The sequence below is a fragment of the Falco biarmicus genome, chromosome 11 (genome assembly GCF_023638135.1).
Source record: "Falco biarmicus isolate bFalBia1 chromosome 11, bFalBia1.pri, whole genome shotgun sequence".
NCBI classification, from domain to species: Eukaryota; Metazoa; Chordata; class Aves; order Falconiformes; family Falconidae; genus Falco; species Falco biarmicus.
The window spans coordinates 31,757,609-31,777,650 of record NC_079298.1 but is presented as its reverse complement, the minus strand read 5'-3'; the positions used below and the strand labels follow the sequence as shown (position 1 = coordinate 31,777,650).

At 44.5% G+C, this 20,042-nt stretch overlaps 1 protein-coding gene across 9 annotated transcripts in view; it reads left to right on the top strand.

Moving 5' to 3' along the window:
* Positions 1–20,042, top strand: part of RASAL2 (RAS protein activator like 2) — a 187,917-nt gene that overhangs the window by 144,759 nt on the left and 23,116 nt on the right. For 8 of the 9 annotated variants that reach the window (XM_056355864.1, XM_056355867.1, XM_056355866.1 and 5 more), the window contains exons 5-10: positions 527–636; positions 10,627–10,780; positions 12,351–12,449; positions 13,289–13,843; positions 16,230–16,374; positions 19,637–19,781. In XM_056355864.1, the coding sequence (XP_056211839.1) occupies positions 527–636; positions 10,627–10,780; positions 12,351–12,449; positions 13,289–13,843; positions 16,230–16,374; positions 19,637–19,781 (1,208 nt within the window). Of the gene's footprint in view, positions 1–526; positions 637–4,649; positions 4,772–10,626; positions 10,781–12,350; positions 12,450–13,288; positions 13,844–16,229; positions 16,375–19,636; positions 19,782–20,042 lie in introns of those variants that run through there. The other variant, XM_056355869.1, reaches the window with a different exon arrangement.

Genomic DNA, 20,042 nt, shown 5'->3' with positions numbered 1-20,042 from the left:
GAAGTCACTAGCATGTGAAATCTTTTAAAATTTTCAGTTTTGGGTAGTGAGGCTATTGAAATTACAATTATTGTAAGACTTAGCAAGCTATATCTAAATCAAAAAGGGAAATCTGGGTGCAACTGTGGTTGCAATAGATGCTCATAATAAAAGACATCTTGTACCCTTAATATGACCAAGAATTAAAAACATGGCCTGTAAAGGGGAAGTGGGAACAAATGCTGACATCTAATTCTTAAATGATAATTGCGGGGGTTTGGGTGTCTTGTATAATAGCTGGAATTCATTGAAGTGCACTTGTAATGTCAGTAGTGCTAATTATTGCGATCTGAATTTATCACATACTGGAACTGTCATTGACAATCTAGCCCTGCCTTTCTTCCTGCTCAGGGGAATCCCAGTACAGCACGTTCTGTAATTGTTGTCGGCAGGAATCGCTGCTGAGTTTGGGCTTGATGACAGTGCATTGATTGATTTATTACTGGCATCAGTTTCCCTGTTTCACTTCTGCAACTTCTCATTTTAGGGCTTCTTCAGTAAACGTCTGAAAGGGTCCATCAAGAGGACAAAGAGTCAGTCAAAGTTGGACAGGAACACAAGTTTTCGTCTCCCATCTCTCCGCAGTGCGGATGACAGGTAAGGTTCAATGCATCTCCCAAACAATCTCTCTTCATCCAGAGCTACTTGGCAAATCTACAAGCACATGGGTAGTTTTCTGGGCCGACTTTATTATACTAGAAGTTATTTAGAGTCTACTGCTGACACAGGACTGGAAACTTTTACTGCTCTTAACACCTGATGAAAAGTTCAGGTTAAGCGTATGGAATCCAATACCTTTTTCTGCATCTGTTTCAAATAAGCCGCAGACTTTAAATTTCATGATACAAAACCGTTGGATTGATCAGCTTTAGAGAAACTTGCCTTGATATATGCAGTACTTAATCTGCAGATCAGTGCAGTGGCCGAATAGGAGGAATTGTGCTGGTGTGAGCAGATCAGTTCAGCTAGCACTGGCGAAGCCCAGAGATCTGCAGTGCAGTTCAGACTCGTTAAGAATCCTTGCTGTTGTCAGTCAATTGTGTAGTTACTGCAGTGTTACTACAATGAACAGATGGTCTGTTCTTCAGGAAACTGGAAATCACGGTAACTTCAGACCATCTTAGTGCTCCATTTGGTATATTCTTGCTTGTTTAGTTTTTGGCTGGCGATTCAGGCTGGGAATGGATTGTATATGAGGCAAGCAAAAGCTCTCACACGCAGTTTTTCCTAACTATTTGTGAAGTCTCTTAATTGTTTTTATTAAACATTACTCTGTTACATGCCACAGAGCATGTACCTAGCTCAGCAGGAGAACTAGACTGAGTGAAAAATAGGTTGCCCGTACTTAAGGCCACGGCAGGCTTCTGTGATTTTTGCATTGTTTAGTGCATTTTCCCTTCTCCTTTGGCTGAGTTGAATTCATTATTTGTATCTGTCATGCTGTGCTATTTCAATCAGTTGTACTATCTTCCCCATCTGAAAGGCAGCACCATGAAATCATGGAGATAGCAAGGCTTCGGATGTTAGAGGTCTTGTTAAGCTCACGAGTTACAGAAAAGACTGCTGCCTACCAAACGTGACTAACCATGTGGATAATGTTGCTCCTGTAGTCATAGTAATGTCCACCCGGTCTATTTTGAGTTAAGTTTTGTTATAAAACCCTATATTCGGGGAGTTGCAACGTGGCTATGGAAAGCAACTCAGTGAGCCTAGGCGTGTTAAATAATGCCAGCATGTGATAAAGTACCTGTTGTTTTTACCCTTGTTTGTAACCAGCTTTGCCTGAAGTTTTGTCATGCAAAAAATCTCTTTGCTGTAAATAATGTATTTGTCTTTCCCTACCTTGGTACTCATGCTGGATGTGGACTGATGATACATCCTTTGCAGTGCAAGGGAAATGCTGTCATTCTGGGAAAGCCAGTAAATTTAGCTACAATTAAGCCCTGCAGCTTTGGTTTAAGACATGATATTATACACAGCAAAGCCACCTTCTCTTTAAAACCAGGTCCCCCTCTGCTCCCTGCCAGTGTGGGCACAAACTGTCAACTAGACTTGAATGAAACGTGGATTTTCTCTGATGACTTGCAAAGCATGAAATCCATTGCATGTGGTGATGGCATTAGGCGTAGCTGGTCTGTTCTGTCAGTCCTCTTAAGTCTGCTTGGCATGGATTTAAAAAGGAGGATCCAGATGCAAATGAGCTGAGAAGTCCCGGTGGCAGAGTTCATGCAGAGGGTTGGGGGACAGAGCCCTGGGAAGGCAGCGACGTGCAGGATGTTAGACAGGGACAAACCTGCGGTTGCTCTTTACTTTCCATCTGGTCACCCTCCTCCTTAGGCCTTCTACACTGCCAGCCTTATAGCAGTGCATCTTGCATCATCAGGGCATGAGATGGGACACTGTTGCGGGTTTTTTTTTGGCCTGATGCCATCACTTGCTACTAATGGAACAAAGCATCTTTGATACCAGCCCATGTGATCTTCCTCCTTTCAGAGGTACATTTGCTGAAGTAAACAGAGGGCACAGTTTTGAGGCAGGGGGGACCATTTGGGAGTAGCCAAGCTATGTGGAAAGCAAGCGGAGATTAAGTTTATTTGGAGATAAATCTTTGTACAAATGAGTGTTGATGCTCAAAAACATGAGCCTCACCTCAAGCTCTGTTTGCAGCCTTGTGCTGCGGGTGAGCATCACAAATTGCTGCAAAGTTATTTTTGGAAAGAAAGCAGAACAGCACCACTCCAGCTTGTAGTTAACTTTTGTTGGCAAGATTGACGGTTTAATGGAGTTCTCTTTGCATTTGTGGTCTAATCAGACAGCACACCAATTGAATATACCAACTTTGAAAGTTGAGGGTTAAAGCTACTACTTTTCTAATGGTATTTTATAAATAAAACCATAAAGGAAGTTCAGTTCCACTGTAAAGGGAAACTTGCCAATAATTTCTCCCTTTCCTCCCATATGTTTCACTCTGTATCTAAGGGTGCCTGAAATTGCAATTGGTGGGTAGAACAGCAGGAAAAACAACTCGGAAACCATGTGGGAATGAAGCGCTGAAGATGAGGAACAGATTAGTGTACTGGGAGGAGATGGGCTGGAAGAAATAGGAGGCTAAAAAGATTGATTAGTGTTCAGAATTCTGCTGTTGTTTGGAATTTTTTCCAATGGGACAAATCAGTGACAACTGTTTCTGCCTGAAAGAAGATAACACGTAGCAGCTGACTCTTAATTCATGAGAGGGAATTGCCGTTCTCTCACCTTCTGCTCTCCCTGCTTTCTGCATGAGTCTTAATTGGTTGCAGTAGAAACTTTCCTGTCCTGTGCTGGTGAGTCAGCCCTTTCCCATTTTAAGCAGGTGATGCTAGGTGATGTCATGGTGTTATACAGGTTTTCAGGGCCAGGTTAACTGATAGCATCTACTTTTTCTTGCTCTGACAAATACAAGAGCCCTGCCTTCAAAGAAAGTATTATACAGCTTTATAAACCAAAACCCTGTAAGGATTAGAAGGAAATAGAGGCTGCTGTCATGTTGCTTTCTCATGCTTCTGAGGTGTTTGGATCCTGTTAAGAAACAGGAGATGTTTATAGATAAATACCTAAAAAATTCTGGAATAAGGAAGATTAGTTACCCCGGTGCACATCAAGATTTGGGATACTGTAACACTGCGTGCCATGCTGGATGGTGACAGAGGGTGGGAGCTGTCTGTTTGGAGTTGGTTTAAAATAGAAAGGATTCAGGAATGTTGTAGGAAGGAGTGATGGAGATAAGTTGCAGGTTTTTTTCATAATCAGATTTTCTGTTTCAGCAGAAAGAAGTTGGCCAACCTACTTTTTTTGGCTCTTCGCTTTGTTTCAGTGTGACTAGGTTAGTGGATGGGGAGAGGAGACACCTGCGGTGCCCCTCCAGAAATGAGCCTGCTGTGGGTCAGCAGCCAGGCATCCTGTAGAAATCCAAACCCTCTCATCCGTAATTCCCGTCGCTTCTGTCACTCCAGGCTCAGCTTGTTTGCTGGGTAGTCTGTTGTACTGGAAAACCCACGTTTGTCTTTACAAGGCACTAACGTGAGAAGATTTAGACTCTGCTCCGTTGTGGCCGGTGCCAGATGTGAATGAAGCTTTTCAGACACGTGGCCAGTCCGGCACCGCACCAGGTTATCCCCGGCTCTCACCATGAGGCTATCTGGCACCGTGTTAGCGCATCATCTTTTACAGCTTTTCCAGCCTGTTTCCCACTGCATTCTTTGAGCTCTTCAACCCACATATTTGTCTCTCACATCTTCTCGGTGTCAGTAATATATAAAACATGTGAAAAAAGCGTGAGAAAAGACTTAAGGAAAATTGCGTTTGAAAGGAGGGACCAAATCAATATTTTTCAGTTTGCAGCCAGGAATTTGAGAGTATTTCCAAGTGGACCAACAGTTCTCGCCTCAGTTTTGTTTACGGTGAGGGAGCGAAGATGGTCGAGACGGGCTGCATATGGTCTCAGCGACTGCAATAAAGCTCTGCAGACAGCTGGGAGGGTTTTGCCCTGTTGGGATTTAGTGCCACGTGGGAATCCTCCTGCTTTACTAAAAGTCATTTTATGGCATTATCAGATAGTCGTAGACGAGCACAGGATCCGCTGTGTGCTCGCTCAGAATGGGTTCCGGCAGGTTGCAGGGAAGCGGGTAGCCATGGCTCTGGGGTTCATGGTGAAACGCTATCGCTGTTCCAACGACAGCTTTTTCTACTTTCGGTAAGTTCTCGCTCCTTCCTTCTGATTTCTTTGTAGTATGAAAATAGCACAGACCGTATAAATAATAGAAGCAAATCTCGCTGTGTGTTTCATATTCATTCATTTTAACTTAACGCCGGTTTTCAAAAAAAGGGTGGTGATTTTCATCTTGATTTAGACGTAAGGATAAAAATCTTTGTTACACAACGCGTTATTAAGGCTTGACTCACTCGGAGCTTGTATTCATTCAGCGTATCTGTTTCTATCTGCATACTGGAGTGTGGGGAGAGGGGAGGAGTGGTTTGTTTCCGGAGAGACGTCTCACTCCTATTTTGGTGAACATATTTCTTTCAGCTGGTTTTTTTCAACCCTCATTCAGTTGCTTGTTTTTCACTGAAAACTGATTCTCAGTGTTAAGCCTGTTGTCACAAACTTTCACCTTTGGTGTTAGATGCCTCTGTCCCACCTGCACGCTCACTTGACCCCTTTATAAGAACACGCTTCTTCATGGCTGATGCTTTTCTGCAAATCCCGGGCTCTTCCACATTGTGTTCACCTATACATTGCTTAGCAGTGAAATGAAACAGAATCAGTTAAGCATCTCTGGTCCAGCAAAACAAAAGAATTTGAAACATTAATAGCAGAGACCATGGTTACAGTAGGGTGAGGGGAATGCTACCACTGTGAAATTCAGCAGCCTGTTTGGCTGCGCCGTATGAGGTGCCTGTTAGACAAGCTGTGATCTGTAGGGAGAGGAGGCAGGCAGGGAAGGGCTTTGCAAAACCGGGATTCAGACAATGAGGCTTTGGGTAGGGCCTGGCAAGAAAGGACCAGAATCTCAACGGAAGGCTAAAGCAATATGCTCGGAAAAAGCCAGCGTTTAATTGCAGCGGAGTAGAACTTGCATCTAAATAAGCTACCCTAAGTTTATGATTTGAAAGAAAAATTAATAATGAAACTGGTTAAACTTGTAGAATTGTTGACCAAGTAATAGGATGTTCTGCTAATTGGCAGTTGGAAAATGAAGTGGGGTGTGGTGCCTGCAAAATGAACACTTGCATGGGGAAACCTGATGCTGCAGCACTGGTTCGAGCGCACCTGTATTGCAGATGATGTTGCCGACGTTAGGGTCCAGGTCGGCCAGCGCTGAGCAGAAAGTTCACTGCGTTACAGTCCAAGCTCTCTCCTGTGACTTTGCGAGTGGCTAAGTATTGAATTCAGCTTTCTGATCTCGGGGTGTGTCTCTCAACACACGCGTATTGTGCTGGAATTATTTGAAGCATGCAGATGTACAGTTTCGCGTAAGACCAGTGAAGGCATGGCTTTAGCCGGGTGCTTGGGCTGAACAAAAAATGCTTTTCAGAGTTCTTTGCCTTCATACCAGTTCGCTAAAAGAAACAGATTATGGGATTCTGTTCCTTGGTTGTTCATTTCTAGACTTTTTTTTTTTAATGTTTTTGATTGTTGATGTCCACAGGCTTGTTTTCCAAGCAATATAGTGCTCTCCCTGGTAAGCACAGTAATTGAAAGTCTTTTGTGCTTTGTAGGTTGGCTTTTAAATAGGTCAAAATCTGCAGGAGAGCTTCATAACCAGAGCAATTAGGATTTTAACCCTTTATCCTACATGCCTTATAGATAGTAGAACATAACAGAAGTCGGCTAATAGGCAGCTGCAGCCACTGAAAGACAGAGGTTGCTAGTTCCCGGCTTACAACCGAAATCTTCCCGTAGTGGAAAATTACTGAATTATGGTGGGCAAGGAGAGAGGCTCAGCTTGTGGCTGGGCCAGCAAGATGGTGGTGTGGATGAGATCTTTTTCAGTAGCAGTGGTGTGATGCTGCCAGGCCAGTGGTTTGGGGCTTTGCCTGGGCTCTGATTTAGAAGGAAATTATGCAGCTCTGAAGATCAGTGCTCCAAAACATGTGAAAAGAGGTGAGAAGTTCCTCCACCTGCTTTTCCTATGGGAAAGAAATTATGGAGAATACCTGTCTAAGAATTGTTTGGTGCTGCTGGTAGCTATTTGCTCAGAGCTTGTATTGTATGTTGTTCCTTTACAATCTTTTTTCTTGCCTGCAGTAGTAGAAAGAAAAAGCAGCAGGAAAAAAAATTGATCATCGGTGGTTAATTGTAATTTAAAACAGGATTGGTGTTGTTAATGGAGCTGTTTAACAGAAACAGATTTGTACAAACAACCCTTCCCCCACCTTTTGCATGTGTGATCTTCCTGTTTACAGTAATCTGCTTCTCTGGGATTACCTCTCTCTTAACAGAGACTCCAAGCAATATGCGTTTTATCAGTAGCTTCGTACCTAATACAGGAAAGATTCTGTTAATCTAGCCCCTTTGCTGGACGTTGGAAAGTTAGTGGCATCTATGCAGAAGGAAAGCCAGCAAGCAATTTTCTTTCTTTGTTACTTAAAGCTTCAGAATATCAGATGAGGTTTTAAAGCAGCAGAAGACTATTATTTCTGGATAATTATTGCCTGTATTGATTGGGACGCTGCTGATTTAGGCACAAGTCAATGATTTGCTTTGCAGATCTATCAATAGATCAAATATATACCACGGTGCTTACAAGTGCATGTACTTGCGTTTGGAAATGCATGCGGTTGCATCTAACCAACAACTTTATGACACTGCCGTGGTGTTTATGGAAGATAAAGTGCCAATTCTAAGCCACTTAATGGTTTCATTGTGCTGTTTTAAATACGGTAACTTCGAGGGATCGCTCAAACAGATAGACCTTCCTCTGCCCCAGGACTGTGAGTCAAGGAAACTAGCCGTGCTCCAGCTGATCTGCAGCCCAACAAGACGTGCAAAGCTAACTCGTTAGAAGAGCAGTGAAGCAGACTAGATGCTACTGAAAGATGTAGCCTGCGAGACGGGTTGCAGAGGCACGGGGTACGATGGCTGTGCCTGCCTGCCTGTGCCCACACCCTGTCCCCAGAGCTGTGCGCAGGCATGCTGGGGAGATGCCTCCCTTGCTCTCGCTCTCTTTAACTGTCTGGGTCTTGATAGGGAAAGAAGAGGAGGGACTTCTTTCTTTCTGGAAAGGTCACCTTTGCCGCGTCTGCTGGCCCCCCTAATCTCCTTACGGGAGGCTGCACCATGGTGACACGCAGCCGGGAGCCTGGTGGTGTCACCCGTGGGGCCGGGTGGGAGCACAGCCGATGAGGAGAGAGATTTCCATCGCCGCGCAGCTGTGACTCTTCTTCTTGTCCCAGCGTATCTGCCTGGCATGATGCTCACCTGAAATGTGTAACCTAAGGCTTGAGGAAGAACTCCTCCTGGATATCTGTGCCTTTCTTCCTCTCCCGGCAGGATTTACTGTCTGAGATGTAGCCCAGAGAACGGAGCTGGCAAGGGAGGGCTGTGACATGTGGCACCGCTATGATTTGGGGCTGCGCTGCTAAGTGGCTGTACGATTGTTTCATGTAGGTCTGCTTGATTTGCCTTACTCCGAGCGCAGCCGCCGCTTAACTGGGATTTGTAAAATCTCTTTTTTTCTTTCTCCTTTACCTGGTAATTATTTTTCTTCCCCTTATTTTCCCCCTCTTTGTGACCACTCCATGCTTTCCTTCCCTGACAAGGAGCTAAGGCGGGAGTTGGCTGCAGGCTCCCAGCCAGCTCCCCTCCGCTGTGCACCAAAGTACTTTGTTAGGACTGGAATTGCTGAGAGTTTGGGCAAGGGACAGAAGCCAAGTGACCTCAGCAGTGCTTTCTTGAGAGGAGAAATTAGAGAGGATTTGCAGAGATGATATTAAAGCGGTGTATTGTGGTGTGTTTATTTTAGACTTGCCCTACCTTCACTGCAGCGAGTGTTCAATTATACAGGGCTGAGGTTTTAGGTTTGCGTTGGAGCAGCTGCTGCTGTAACCTGTTATAACAAAGCATGCACAGTGCAGCCAACGCGTTTGTACCGGGGCTGCTGTTTTGCATTTGAAATCAATGTCTTTGTAATATTCCTTTTATGAAAGGTTTCTGCTGCCTGCACTTAGGTCATCCAATATATTAAATGGGAACAAAGTTCTCCCTTACTGTTTAATAAATCTTATCGTATGTGAATCTACTAGGATACCTTCGGCGTTTTGTTTTGTACAAAAGAGCAGTCAAATGAGCTCTGCTTGTTGCTTTACATGTATCCTTCGTGATACCCAGGTTTTTGTTAAGCAGCCTTAGTAGTACTGAAGATGCCTTTTCCAAATATTTGTTGGGGTTATTTTTTTTTTCCTCTCTGTTACCCCACAGAATTGCGCAAGGATAGGAGGGATTTGATTTTGCCAAGAATAGAAAACGCGAGGATTTTTTTTTGTATAAGATATGTGAAGGAAGTATACAAAAATACTTATTTTTCAAAATTAAGGAAGCTCTTGGAGGTAGCTGTGGTTTTTACTCCTCCATAAATATATTATTTTTAAACATTTTCTGTTTGATACTGGGAGTTGAATAGTAGAAGATACACTGTGAAAACAAACACAGGAGAGAGAGCATCGTTTCAGAGCTTCACTTCTCTCTGCGTAATGTGTAGACAACTGATGCCTTTCTACTTTCACATCTGTTCCTCGTGCTCAGCCTTCCTTGCTGGGTGTACAGCCGTATTTATGGACACGCTTTCATGGAACACAGAACAGGCGTAGGGACCAGCACGAGCCTCGGTATCTTAACAAAACCTAAAGAAACAGCTCCTTCTCTGCTAAGCCGGGACTCTGTGCTCTTCCTCCTTGTTGGTCATCTGTGAAGGCCTTGACCAAGTTCCAGCTGGAGGAAGAACAAGATGCGTGTGCGCGTCGTGTTTACTTTCGGAAGTATAGAAGTGCTGGTTGTGCCTAGAGTGTCACAGGACTTGATTGCAGAAGCGTGTAGTCGAGGTGTCACTTTGGAGGTAAAGGAGCACAGGTGAAACCACTGTCACCTATGCACGGAGCACGTTTTAGAATGCTGTCTGACAGCAGAGCTCCCTGCCATGCACAAATGCTGGATTGAATCGAATTGGGAGCGTACAGAACGTGTTGGAGTGCGTTTTATGCCGTGGCTGTTGGTCGAAAAAAGCGACGGCATAGCGGAGGCAGGGGAATGTCTTGGAGAAGTACTCGAAAACCGGTGGGGGCAAAGAGAAGACTGCCTTGGTGAAAAGGTGCTGTGAACTTGGGAGGTGCCAGCTCAGGTGAAGCTCAGGGATTTACAGGGCAGAGGGCTGAGAAGAAGCGGTACGTGTTAGTGAGGGGACGTTAAGAGAGAATGGAGGTGTCAACAAAAAAAAAAAATTGGAAACTTAAAACTGGAAGAAGCAACTGAAGAAGAAAATGCAAAATTTAAATTTTGTGTATAAGGTAACCGACTTGAGCATTGTGAAGTGGGAAATTATTCGAGTATTTGACTTTAGTGTAAAGGCTTTGAATTTTAAGAAAAATCAAGTGTATTGTGGGACGGAGTGTCATCTCTAATGAGAGTAGCTATCATTTTGCATTGGCTTAGAGATTGGTGTGATTTTTGCTGTTAATACGCAACGTTTATTTGGTAATCTAGACAGCAGTAAATCTTTTCAGTAACATATCCAAACGTATCTATGGCTTTTCTTTAAATTTCAGCAGTTAAGTTCTGCACTTTTTGGTGTGCTGCTGTTCTTTCACTGATGGCTCGGCAGCTCCAATTTCTAGGTCGGTGGGAATGGACTTCCTAGGCTGGTGTAGCTGGATATTTCCTTAGGAGTCTGGGATTACCAGCCTGATGTTATTTTCATAAGGCTGACGGACTAATTGTAGAAGTTGCTCCGAAGCAACACCACCAAGTTGCAGCTTTCTCTGGGATCTTGCCAGCTCTTGTGGTAATTTTGAGGAAAAAAAATGATGTTTCCTTTCCCCCTCGCGCTCCTGCAGGTCACGAGGATTGCCGAAGCTGAAAGAGTCCCGTTCCCACGAGTCTTTACTGAGCCCAGGCAGCGCCGTGGAGGCCCTGGATCTTGGGTCAGAAGAAAAAGTCTTTGTCAAACCACTTCACAGCAGTATCCTTGGACAAGACTTCTGCTTTGAGGTAAAGAAGGCTCTCCAAACACGCTGCCGATTAGATGCTGTCAGTCGGTCTCAGTCCTTGCGGGTTCGCTGTTCTGGGACTTTGTAATTGGAGAACAGATCGGCAGCCGCTGCTATCCCGAGGTTTGGGTGGGGGCTGTCTAACCAGCGTGCCATTTCCAAGTCCTTGAGGCTAATGGCATCAGCCTCTCCATGGAGAGAAATCTTTCTCAATTACCGCATCTTCTAATTGTAAAAAATCTCTTTAATTTGATAAATATCTAAGCATTTGTAGTTTGCATGCAAATATATGGTTGAAACATACTATTGCTGATAAGCTGTGTGTGTATTCATCCTCTCCAAATTCACCTAAAATCAAATTTAGAAAATATACCGTAACTGAGAAATGGGATTTCCAGTCAGAGCCCCCTTCCATTAGCTCAGCCTGCTTTCCAGTTGCGAAAGGAAAAGCTCCAGTAACTGCAGATGCATCCGTTGCACTGTGGATGCAAAGATCCTCTTGTTTCAGCCCAGACTGCGGCTCAGCACTACACGGCTCCTGGTTTTGTTTCAGAAACAGGCTGGCTGAGCACAGTCCTGACCTTGCAGGACCAGCAGCGTGTTCGTGTGTGCTATTTGGATGCATCTAAGGCCGTCGTAATCTATCGTGGCAGGGGTGGGTGCCAGTCTGTCTTCAGCAGGATTAGTCAGATGCATCTAAACTTCTGGAACAAAGATCTGTTTTACAACCTGGAAAACTGCTCTGGCAGAAAACCACCGTATCAGGCTCTTCTCCCCCGGGATGTATCCAGGAGCTGTTCCTGTTCGCTTCAGTCTCGTTCTTCTGGTTGGAAGCGCTTTCCAGCTTGCCTAGGTCTGGAGAGTTGAGTGAGAAAACTGGCAGTGACTTAGCTCTGAGGCTGTTGCTTCAAACTGCTTTTTAATTGTGTGCACAAATGAATGGAAAGAGTAAACCAAGCTTGTCAGGCCACATAGAAGTGAAAGAAACCCAGGTGGTTCCCCCCTGCCTGAAAGCAGCGTTGTGTATGGCATCGAGTGTCAGGGCCAGAGCAGAGCACAACTCCTTCGGTTTGTTTTAGACTGTTGCTGTATGTATGGACCCTTGGAAATATTTTGTATTTACTGAAGACACCATTAGACACCATTGCCAGTGTGTTTTGCCTTATATTAATACATTGTTAGTTCTGTCTCTCTTTACACTGTTAGTAACCAAACCATCTGCCTCTGGGACTTAACAGGGAAAACTGCAAGCATTTAATAGCTATGGATCAATTAACAAGTGTTTTAAAAAAAATAAACTAACTGGTTGATTAAAGCCTGGTTTAAAAGTCTTTAAGAGGAGCCTCTGGTGCTTCTCATATGTTTTTATATTAATTTGAACTGACTTTTTTTCTCTCTGCATTTTGTGGGCCTTTTAACCTCTCTGCCTTCTAGGCTCCCATATTGTTTTTCTTGCCTCTTTCATATTTACTTTGCTGCTCAAGCTGTGTGTATCTGCCTTCCTGTCTTTTGCAGCCTCTTAAGTGTCTCCTAGGCTTGCCTGAACTCAGCCTGTTGTTTATATGTTCCAGGTGACCTACTCTAGCGGCAGTAAATGCTTCAGTTGTTCCTCCGCAGCAGAGAGGGACAAGTGGATGGAAAACCTACGCAGGACGGTGCAGCCGAATAAGGTAATAGAAACTGCAGCAATCAGATTACTGGGGGGATGGAGGTGGCATGATTGGATTTAAGTCCAGCCTACCAGGGCTTCCCACAGATGCATCCTCAATTAATGTAGTCTGGGGAGATGTCCACTCGTCAGTGTCTCAAAAGCTGCTGTGTACTATTTTAGTGAGTGCAGTAGGTCAAACCTTTAATGAATAACTACTTGTCGGCGTGCTTCCTGATTCCTGCCCCGGTGCCTACTGGTGTTTCAGGCTGGGTTTCTGATACCGTGTGTCTCAGAAGGATGGGACGTGGCTTCCTAGGTTTCATGGTTTACTGTGGGGGCACAGTTTTGGGCGGGGGGGGGTGGGGGGTGGGAGTGGAACCAAAAGGAGTTTGAGGCGGAGTGAGAAGGGAGGTCAAGCTATTGATCAGCTAGAAATATTTGATAGGTCACCTCCGTAGCTGGCATACTAGTAACCTTCGAGGGAGAGGCCAACAGCGAGTGCTCTGGGAGCTAATTCACAAGAGTCAACAATTTCGTGTGTCACACCAGGCTGGCAGCTTTGGAGGGGCTCCTGTGCAGAGTGTTTGTTTTCTAATGCGTTTCAAATACAGTGTTTTGAGAAGCAAAATGTTCTCGTCCCCACCTTTGACATACAGAATACAGCCCTTTGCCTCTATTTTAGAAAATGTCTGGTTTTCTAGAGATTCTGAATCTCTGAAAATCAAAGAATCTGATTCTGAATTCTGACTCTGTCCCTGCCTTGGGCACAAAAGGCAGCCCTTTGTTGCTCCTTTAGAGGACAAATCAGTCAATTTTTAGGGATTTTTGAATGAAAGCTGAGCTCTTTCTTCTGCACAGGACAACTGCCGTCGAGCTGAAAATGTGCTCCGCCTCTGGATCATTGAGGCAAAGGACCTGGCCCCCAAGAAGAAATACTTCTGTGAGCTGTGCCTTGATGACACTCTCTTTGCCCGCACCACCAGCAAAACAAAAGCAGATAACATTTTCTGGGGAGAGCACTTTGAGTTCTGCGGGCTTCCTCCTCTTCACAGCATCACAGTTCACATCTACAAGGACGTGGAGAAGAAGAAGAAAAAGGACAAGAACAATTACGTAGGCCTGGTCAACATTCCCATGGCTAGTGTAACCGGGCGCCAGTTCGTGGAAAAATGGTACCCAGTCAGCACACCTACACCCAACAAAGGGAAATCGGGGGGACCTTCCATTCGAATAAAATCCCGTTACCAGACCATCACCATCTTGCCCATGGAGCAGTACAAAGAATTTGCAGAGTTTGTTACTAGCAACTACACCATGTTGTGCTCTGTGCTGGAACCTGTGATCAGCGTCAGGAACAAGGAGGAGATGGCTTGTGCTTTGGTGCACATCCTGCAGAGCACTGGGAGAGCTAAGGTAAGAAAAACCTCCTGTCAAAACGACTCCCTCTCACTGCTGGCAGGTGATACCTTTTCAGCTAGAAACTAGGAAGCCCACGACCGTAAGCAGCAGCAGAAGGTGCCTGATGGGGTAAGGCTAAGAAAAAGGTCTCAGAAGTCTTTGAAGAGACTTGGGCAATTGCATCTACTGGGAAGGCATGTAGACAGGCACAGCACCAACAATGAATGAGAGAGAAGACAAAGATTAAAGGTGCTGTGTACATAGTGCAAGTAGGAGGACTATATATTATTATCCTGTCTTCGTGTTATTCTAAAAATGAGACCTGCACTGCAGTGTGGTACTTCAGAGAGGTTCACTCAGGAACCTTTGCTGTATTTCTAAAATCATGATACAGGATAAGAGATAAGTAAGCAAGAGATTGGTAAACTGGAGAATTACTTCTATAAACAAATCTCTGCTACAATGAGTAGCAGGGTGCTAAGTCAGCTAGTCAATGCTGACATTGATTCGGTCAGCATTTGAACAGCCATTTGGAGAATCTATACTCGGTTAATGATGGTCCCACCTGCCCCAAGGATGTTAGTAGGAATTGGTGCACACCGATGGGTCTCTGTGAGGCAGCAGTTGGAGCGATCCTCAGTTTCTTATAATAGATCGTGGGAGAATAATCCTGTAGGTCTTGGGAAATTCTGAGAAGCATTAATAAGCATTGATTTATCAGGATGCTGCCTGTCAAGTGGGTGTGTGAGTAGTACCGAGCTGGAGTCAGCTTCTTCCAGTAAGGCCAGCTAGAGCAAGTTAAGCACAACCAAGCACAAGTTAGAGAGTAAGAGATGCAGAAGGATGGCCATAAGCAACATCCAAGGGTCAGCCTAATTTAACTGTTCCAAAAAGATCCTTTCATGTTTGCATAGTCGTATCCACTCTCTGCTGTTCTCCCCTTGCCGTACGTCTCGGGAGGGCTCGTGCTCTGTGACAGTGTGTGTGATAGGACCTCGTTCCTTACCAAGTCACTTGTCGATTGAGAGAAGCTGGTAGCTGAGACAGCTTCTGTAGGGCTGTGTTGAAATCCTGCTGGAAAACAGGTTCTGGACTCCCGCAGTGCTAGCTGCAACAGGTAGATAACTTAGCGTTACAGCTTCGTTTTTCTGTTGCCTGAACATTTGGACCTCTGTTTACTGGAGGTGTTGAGCAGTCTAGGCTGACATAACCCAGAGCTGCAAAGACAGTATGTTTCCAGTTCTCCCTGTATCGGTGGAGATGCAGCTGGATGTCCCCAGTTTCTACCAGGTGAAAAATTACTCTCTCAGATTTTGCTGAAAAGAAACAGCAATAGTGGATTGAAAAAACCAAGAGTACTAGATGCATTTTTGATCTATATTTATCATATATAATTTGTTCCACGTATTTTACAGTCGTGTGCAGGCAGTGCATTATGGCTTCTGCAGTTAATGGGGTTATGAAACCCTGCTACAGCACTCTTCGAGCTGTTTGGAGGGTGCTGCTGTTTGCAGCATACCAGCAAGTCACATTTATCACTCAGCCCTAATTCAGGGTGGTGGTTTGGTTTTGGCTTTTGGAGGTTCCTTTTTATTGTTTTGTAGCAGTTAAAAAAAAAAAAAAAAAAAAAAAGGAGAAATATGCTTCCTGTCTTGGAGAACTTTATAGTGGCTGAAATTGGATCTTGCAGACAACCAAGTATTTCTTGTGAAATGCTGAGTGTCCTTGATTCACATGAAGTTATCACTCAGGAAATAAGTATTACTGTAGAATTAGACCCTGTATCAAGAGGTTATTCGCTGTAGCCAAGACTTGCTGATAGCTGCTGCCCAGGCATTTGAATGTAGTTCAAGTGAAGCCATGTAGATCCACAGCAAGTATGTTAACTTTTTTCCCAAATCTTGAACCACTTTTGGCTTGTGAATTTAATTTATATAGGCCATTCTTCTTATTTAAACTTCACCAAGCTATAAGAACTTCTGCGTAACTTCCATTTTGGGTGTTGAAATCCAAGTTTGTATGGAATATTCAGCATTAAAAGATAAATATAATATCACAGCTTCTTTAAGCATACAAAGCCACTGACAAACTGGGGAGGGGTTCTGTTCAGGATCTAAACTGAAACACAAGCTTGGCTGTAAAGGTTTTAGAGACTTTTGCTTCTCCCTTTATAATTTGTGATCTGTATCATTTTACAAGTATAATAAATCCAAGAGGAGCCCTGGCTGTTTGCTTGGCCCATACTATATGCAGCATCAACACCCATTGTCCCAAGCTGAGCAACTATTTCAGTAATCCTTTCGCTCCCGTGTTTATCCTTTCTTCTTGGCTTCATGCTGTTAGCCTGGCATGACTGAGTCTGGTTAAAATAACTTCTTGCCATTTGACCTTTTTTCTTCAGGACTTCTTGACGGATTTGGTGATGTCCGAGGTAGATCGTTGTGGGGAACATGATGTCTTGATCTTCAGGGAGAACACGCTTGCTACCAAAGCTATAGAGGAATACCTGAAGTTGGTAGGGCAGAAGTATCTTCACGATGCGCTAGGTAAGAAAGTGCCTGTCTTGTCACCTGTTTGCATTGCAGGGGCTAATCCCGAACTGTCTGCCACATGACTGGTGCTTCGTGTGTCTAGGTATGTGGGATGGGAAGGAGCTGCCTCAGCACTCAGCCCAGGTGCCTGGTATCCAGATAGCAAAATACATGCTGGCTTACTCTTGAAGCCCTTCCTCCACGCAGAGGGAGATGCCCTTGGGTGCCTGCAGGAGTAGCGCCCAAGGAGGCAGGGCAAACTTAATTTGATACAGCTGAGTCCCTCTTAAAGTTTCTATCACCACGTTATGTTTTTCCGGGTAACTTTCTTTTGTGTGTCTAGTTGCGATAAAGAGGTATAATACTGCAATTGATGTGTGGGCAACGGTGACTGTTCCATCTGGTATATGAACAGGCTTAAAAAACAAAGGGATTTTGACATACGGTTCACCAGTGGGGATAGAGACCAGTGCTTTGTGTCGTGGTGTCAGAAGTGAATCTGGTGTGATGCGCAATACAATTAGGTAGAGATTTCAGAAAGGGTTATGAATGTGAAGCGTGTATTTCACTGATCATCTCTGCTAGAGACGCTCCTGCGCTCACTTTAGGCTGAAGTGCCACCACCTAGGGGGTTAGATATACTCAGGGGTATCTGGTTGACAACTAAAGCATCTCTGGTCAGGCTCTTTCACTTGTCGTAGCTAACAGCAAATGTTAGCTGTGGTGTTGACACGTGTCAAGTGTGAGATGCCCACCCTAGCGCTTGGGTTGAACACAGGTAGTACAAGAAAACCAATTTCCAGATGCTTCAGCTACAACTGTTGGTAATGCTGGCACATTCCAGAGTGACCCTTGGACTTGCTCAGCCCTTACCTTTGCCACGGAGCAATTAATTCATTAACATTTGTGTTAACCTTTCAAACTGACACCTTGCCCCAATAAAAGTGCTTGGACGCACACAGCCAGAGGGAGCGAGGCTGCAGGGCTCCTGAGCAGTACAGGGCAGGAGATCAAGATGCAGACTGTCTGGGGAGCCTCCTGCCTGTGTTTATCCAAAGTGCTCTTTATTCACCACCTCATTAAAACTGTCTGGCCAGCCTGTGCTGTCCTCCTCCGTTCCCCCCGCAGGGTGTTCATGTTCGCGGTTACGTGCCAGGGTGGATTCTGATAATCATATTGTTGTCCCCTCTCCACCAAAAGGTTCTGCTCTAGTCATAAGCCACTGCTTTGGAAATTACTGTCCGTGCAACTAATAGTGCAATGAAGAGGACCAAAAACAGGCACACTGCGAAGAAACTCGCAGCCTGGCTACAGTTAGCTTTTACCAGCTCCACACAATCCTTGTCACCCACGATTGCACAATGAGCCACCCACCCCCCTGTTTCTTGGATGAAGAAAGCTTTGGAAATTGATACAAGAGAAACAAGACCAGGCCAAAGCCACGTCCCACACCACATCCTTTCACACACACACACACACACACACAAATGCAAGCAGCTTGCTTTCCCAGCAGTCTCGCTTGTCCTCAGCAATCCCAGATGCTGGCAAGCCATCAAGGAGGTAGTTGGCTAAATTAGTGCTCCAAGGGTCAGTACAGTCAGGTCTGTGATTATGTGCATTTTGTCCACTTCTTAAGTGTCATGAGCCTGTTCTGGTAGTTTTATCCTCATGGGTGGAACCACGGAGCAGAAGTCACAGTCCTAGGCTCTTGCTTGGTGTGGAGAAATGAGCAGCGTGTTACTCGGAGCTGTGCTTTTCAGCAGACTGAACGATCAGCTGTGGGACCAGTATATTACATTTGACTGCAAGTCTCTTAATGTGCAGTAATTACATAAAAATAATGACTTCTAATACATCATTTAAAGCTGAGTGATAAGATTGTAAATCACAGGTGTGAGAGATGGAAGATCCCGCTAAGGTCATCCAGCTTGTCTGTAGCTCAGGGCAAGGTTGCTCGTGACAATACACCCGCCTAATTCTTTGTCAAGTTTTAAATGTCATTTTCCTCTGATGCCCTGTTCTTTGAAAGGATTAACGACATTCCGCTTGGTGTTAGCTATTTAATACATCTGCCAGAGCATCTTAATATATGATTAAGGCAGGGTCTTGTGGACCACAAAGAGTAAGGTTCAAATGTATTTAAGGGGAAAAAAATTATCCGGTAAACAACAGTTAAAACAGAATTGGATCAACAGAACTGATGCTGAGAGTTTTGCAAATAAGCGATCTAGATGCCCTCAGCAGAAATTTCTTGGACCCCAATAAAAAACAAAGCTTAAGAAAATGTGCTGCCTGCTTTGCTTGCAAGAACACTGCTGACTTAAGGTTTGGGGAGAGGGGGTGGGAGGTGTTTAAGGGTTTTTATGAAAAGGCAGACAAAAAACCAAAACCCTTTTTTGCAAACAAACCTTGTGGCGTTAGCTCGAAGCCAGCAAGATCATTTGAGGAGATGAACTTAAAAGACTTCGCATCATTAAATGAATGAATAAAGAGTTTTTCCTAGTGAAGGGCAGTTGAGAAATCACTTGGTGTGCTAGCATATGTAGAAGGAAACCTAGTAAGTAGTTCATTCCAGTGTGTCAAGCAAAGGAAACTTTGTCTGGTTTTGTATGTGTCCCATTGCTGTTGGGATGCTGCAAGAGGAGGATGAAAGAAATGCAAAGGATTTTGAGACACGCAAGCTCTAAAAGTGTTGTAAGAGGTTGATAAAAAGAGGTTGAGAAAATCAGCAGTATCTAGCTAGCACTCAGGTATTACTCGTATTCAAGAGCAAGGTGACGCTTTTTAAAATTTTAAAAAAAGGTAAATTTAGAAATAATAAAAGCAAATAGCATCATCAAGTGCATTTCCTGGGGAAATTATGAAGACAAAAGAGCACAGCTTCATTTCTAAGACTGTGGATAATTTTATAGTGGATAATGCAATTTGAATAAAAAGTCAAATCCTATTCTTTAGGCTGTAAGTGAGGTGTCTGCAGGGTTTGTAAGCAAAGCCATCCTGTTACTGCACCTGTGTGTGGGGGCAGCGAGGGCACGGGAGGCTGAAGCGTCAGAACACCGGCTGTCTGATCTGGTACGGCGAGTGCTCTGTTCTGAAAGACCTGGGAAGCCGTGTCCCCAACATCTGGTGTCTGGAGGCTGTATGGCAGACACAGGGAACAGAAGACGCTGTTGCTGAGGAAAGGGCATAAGGAAAGATATAAGCAGGATTTAAAGGTGTATCAAGGAGGCTTTTCATCTAACTACCCTGGTTTTGTCACCCTCTTCCCTTTGTCCAGGGGAGTTTATCAAGGCTTTGTATGAGTCAGATGAAAACTGTGAAGTGGATCCCAGCAAATGTTCATCCAGTGAATTAGCAGATCATCAGAGCAACCTGAAAATGTGTTGTGAGCTGGCCTTCTGCAAGATTATCAATTCTTACTGGTGAGGCGTCTTCCCTCCCCTCCTCCTCCATTAAGTCATAGGCTTAGAGGGTGCCCATTTCTTCTCAGAGGATGAGAACACAGCAGTTGTCTAGGGAAATAGCATAGACCCATCTATCTTGTGAGACTGCCTTGATTTCCTTTCCTCGCTACCTTCTTCCTACGTGTGACAGCATATTGCAGGTGGCACTTGTGCGCGAATTGAGGGGTTCCAGTCCCACACACCGTACCTGCCAGGAGCTTCTGCTGAAATACTCTGCCA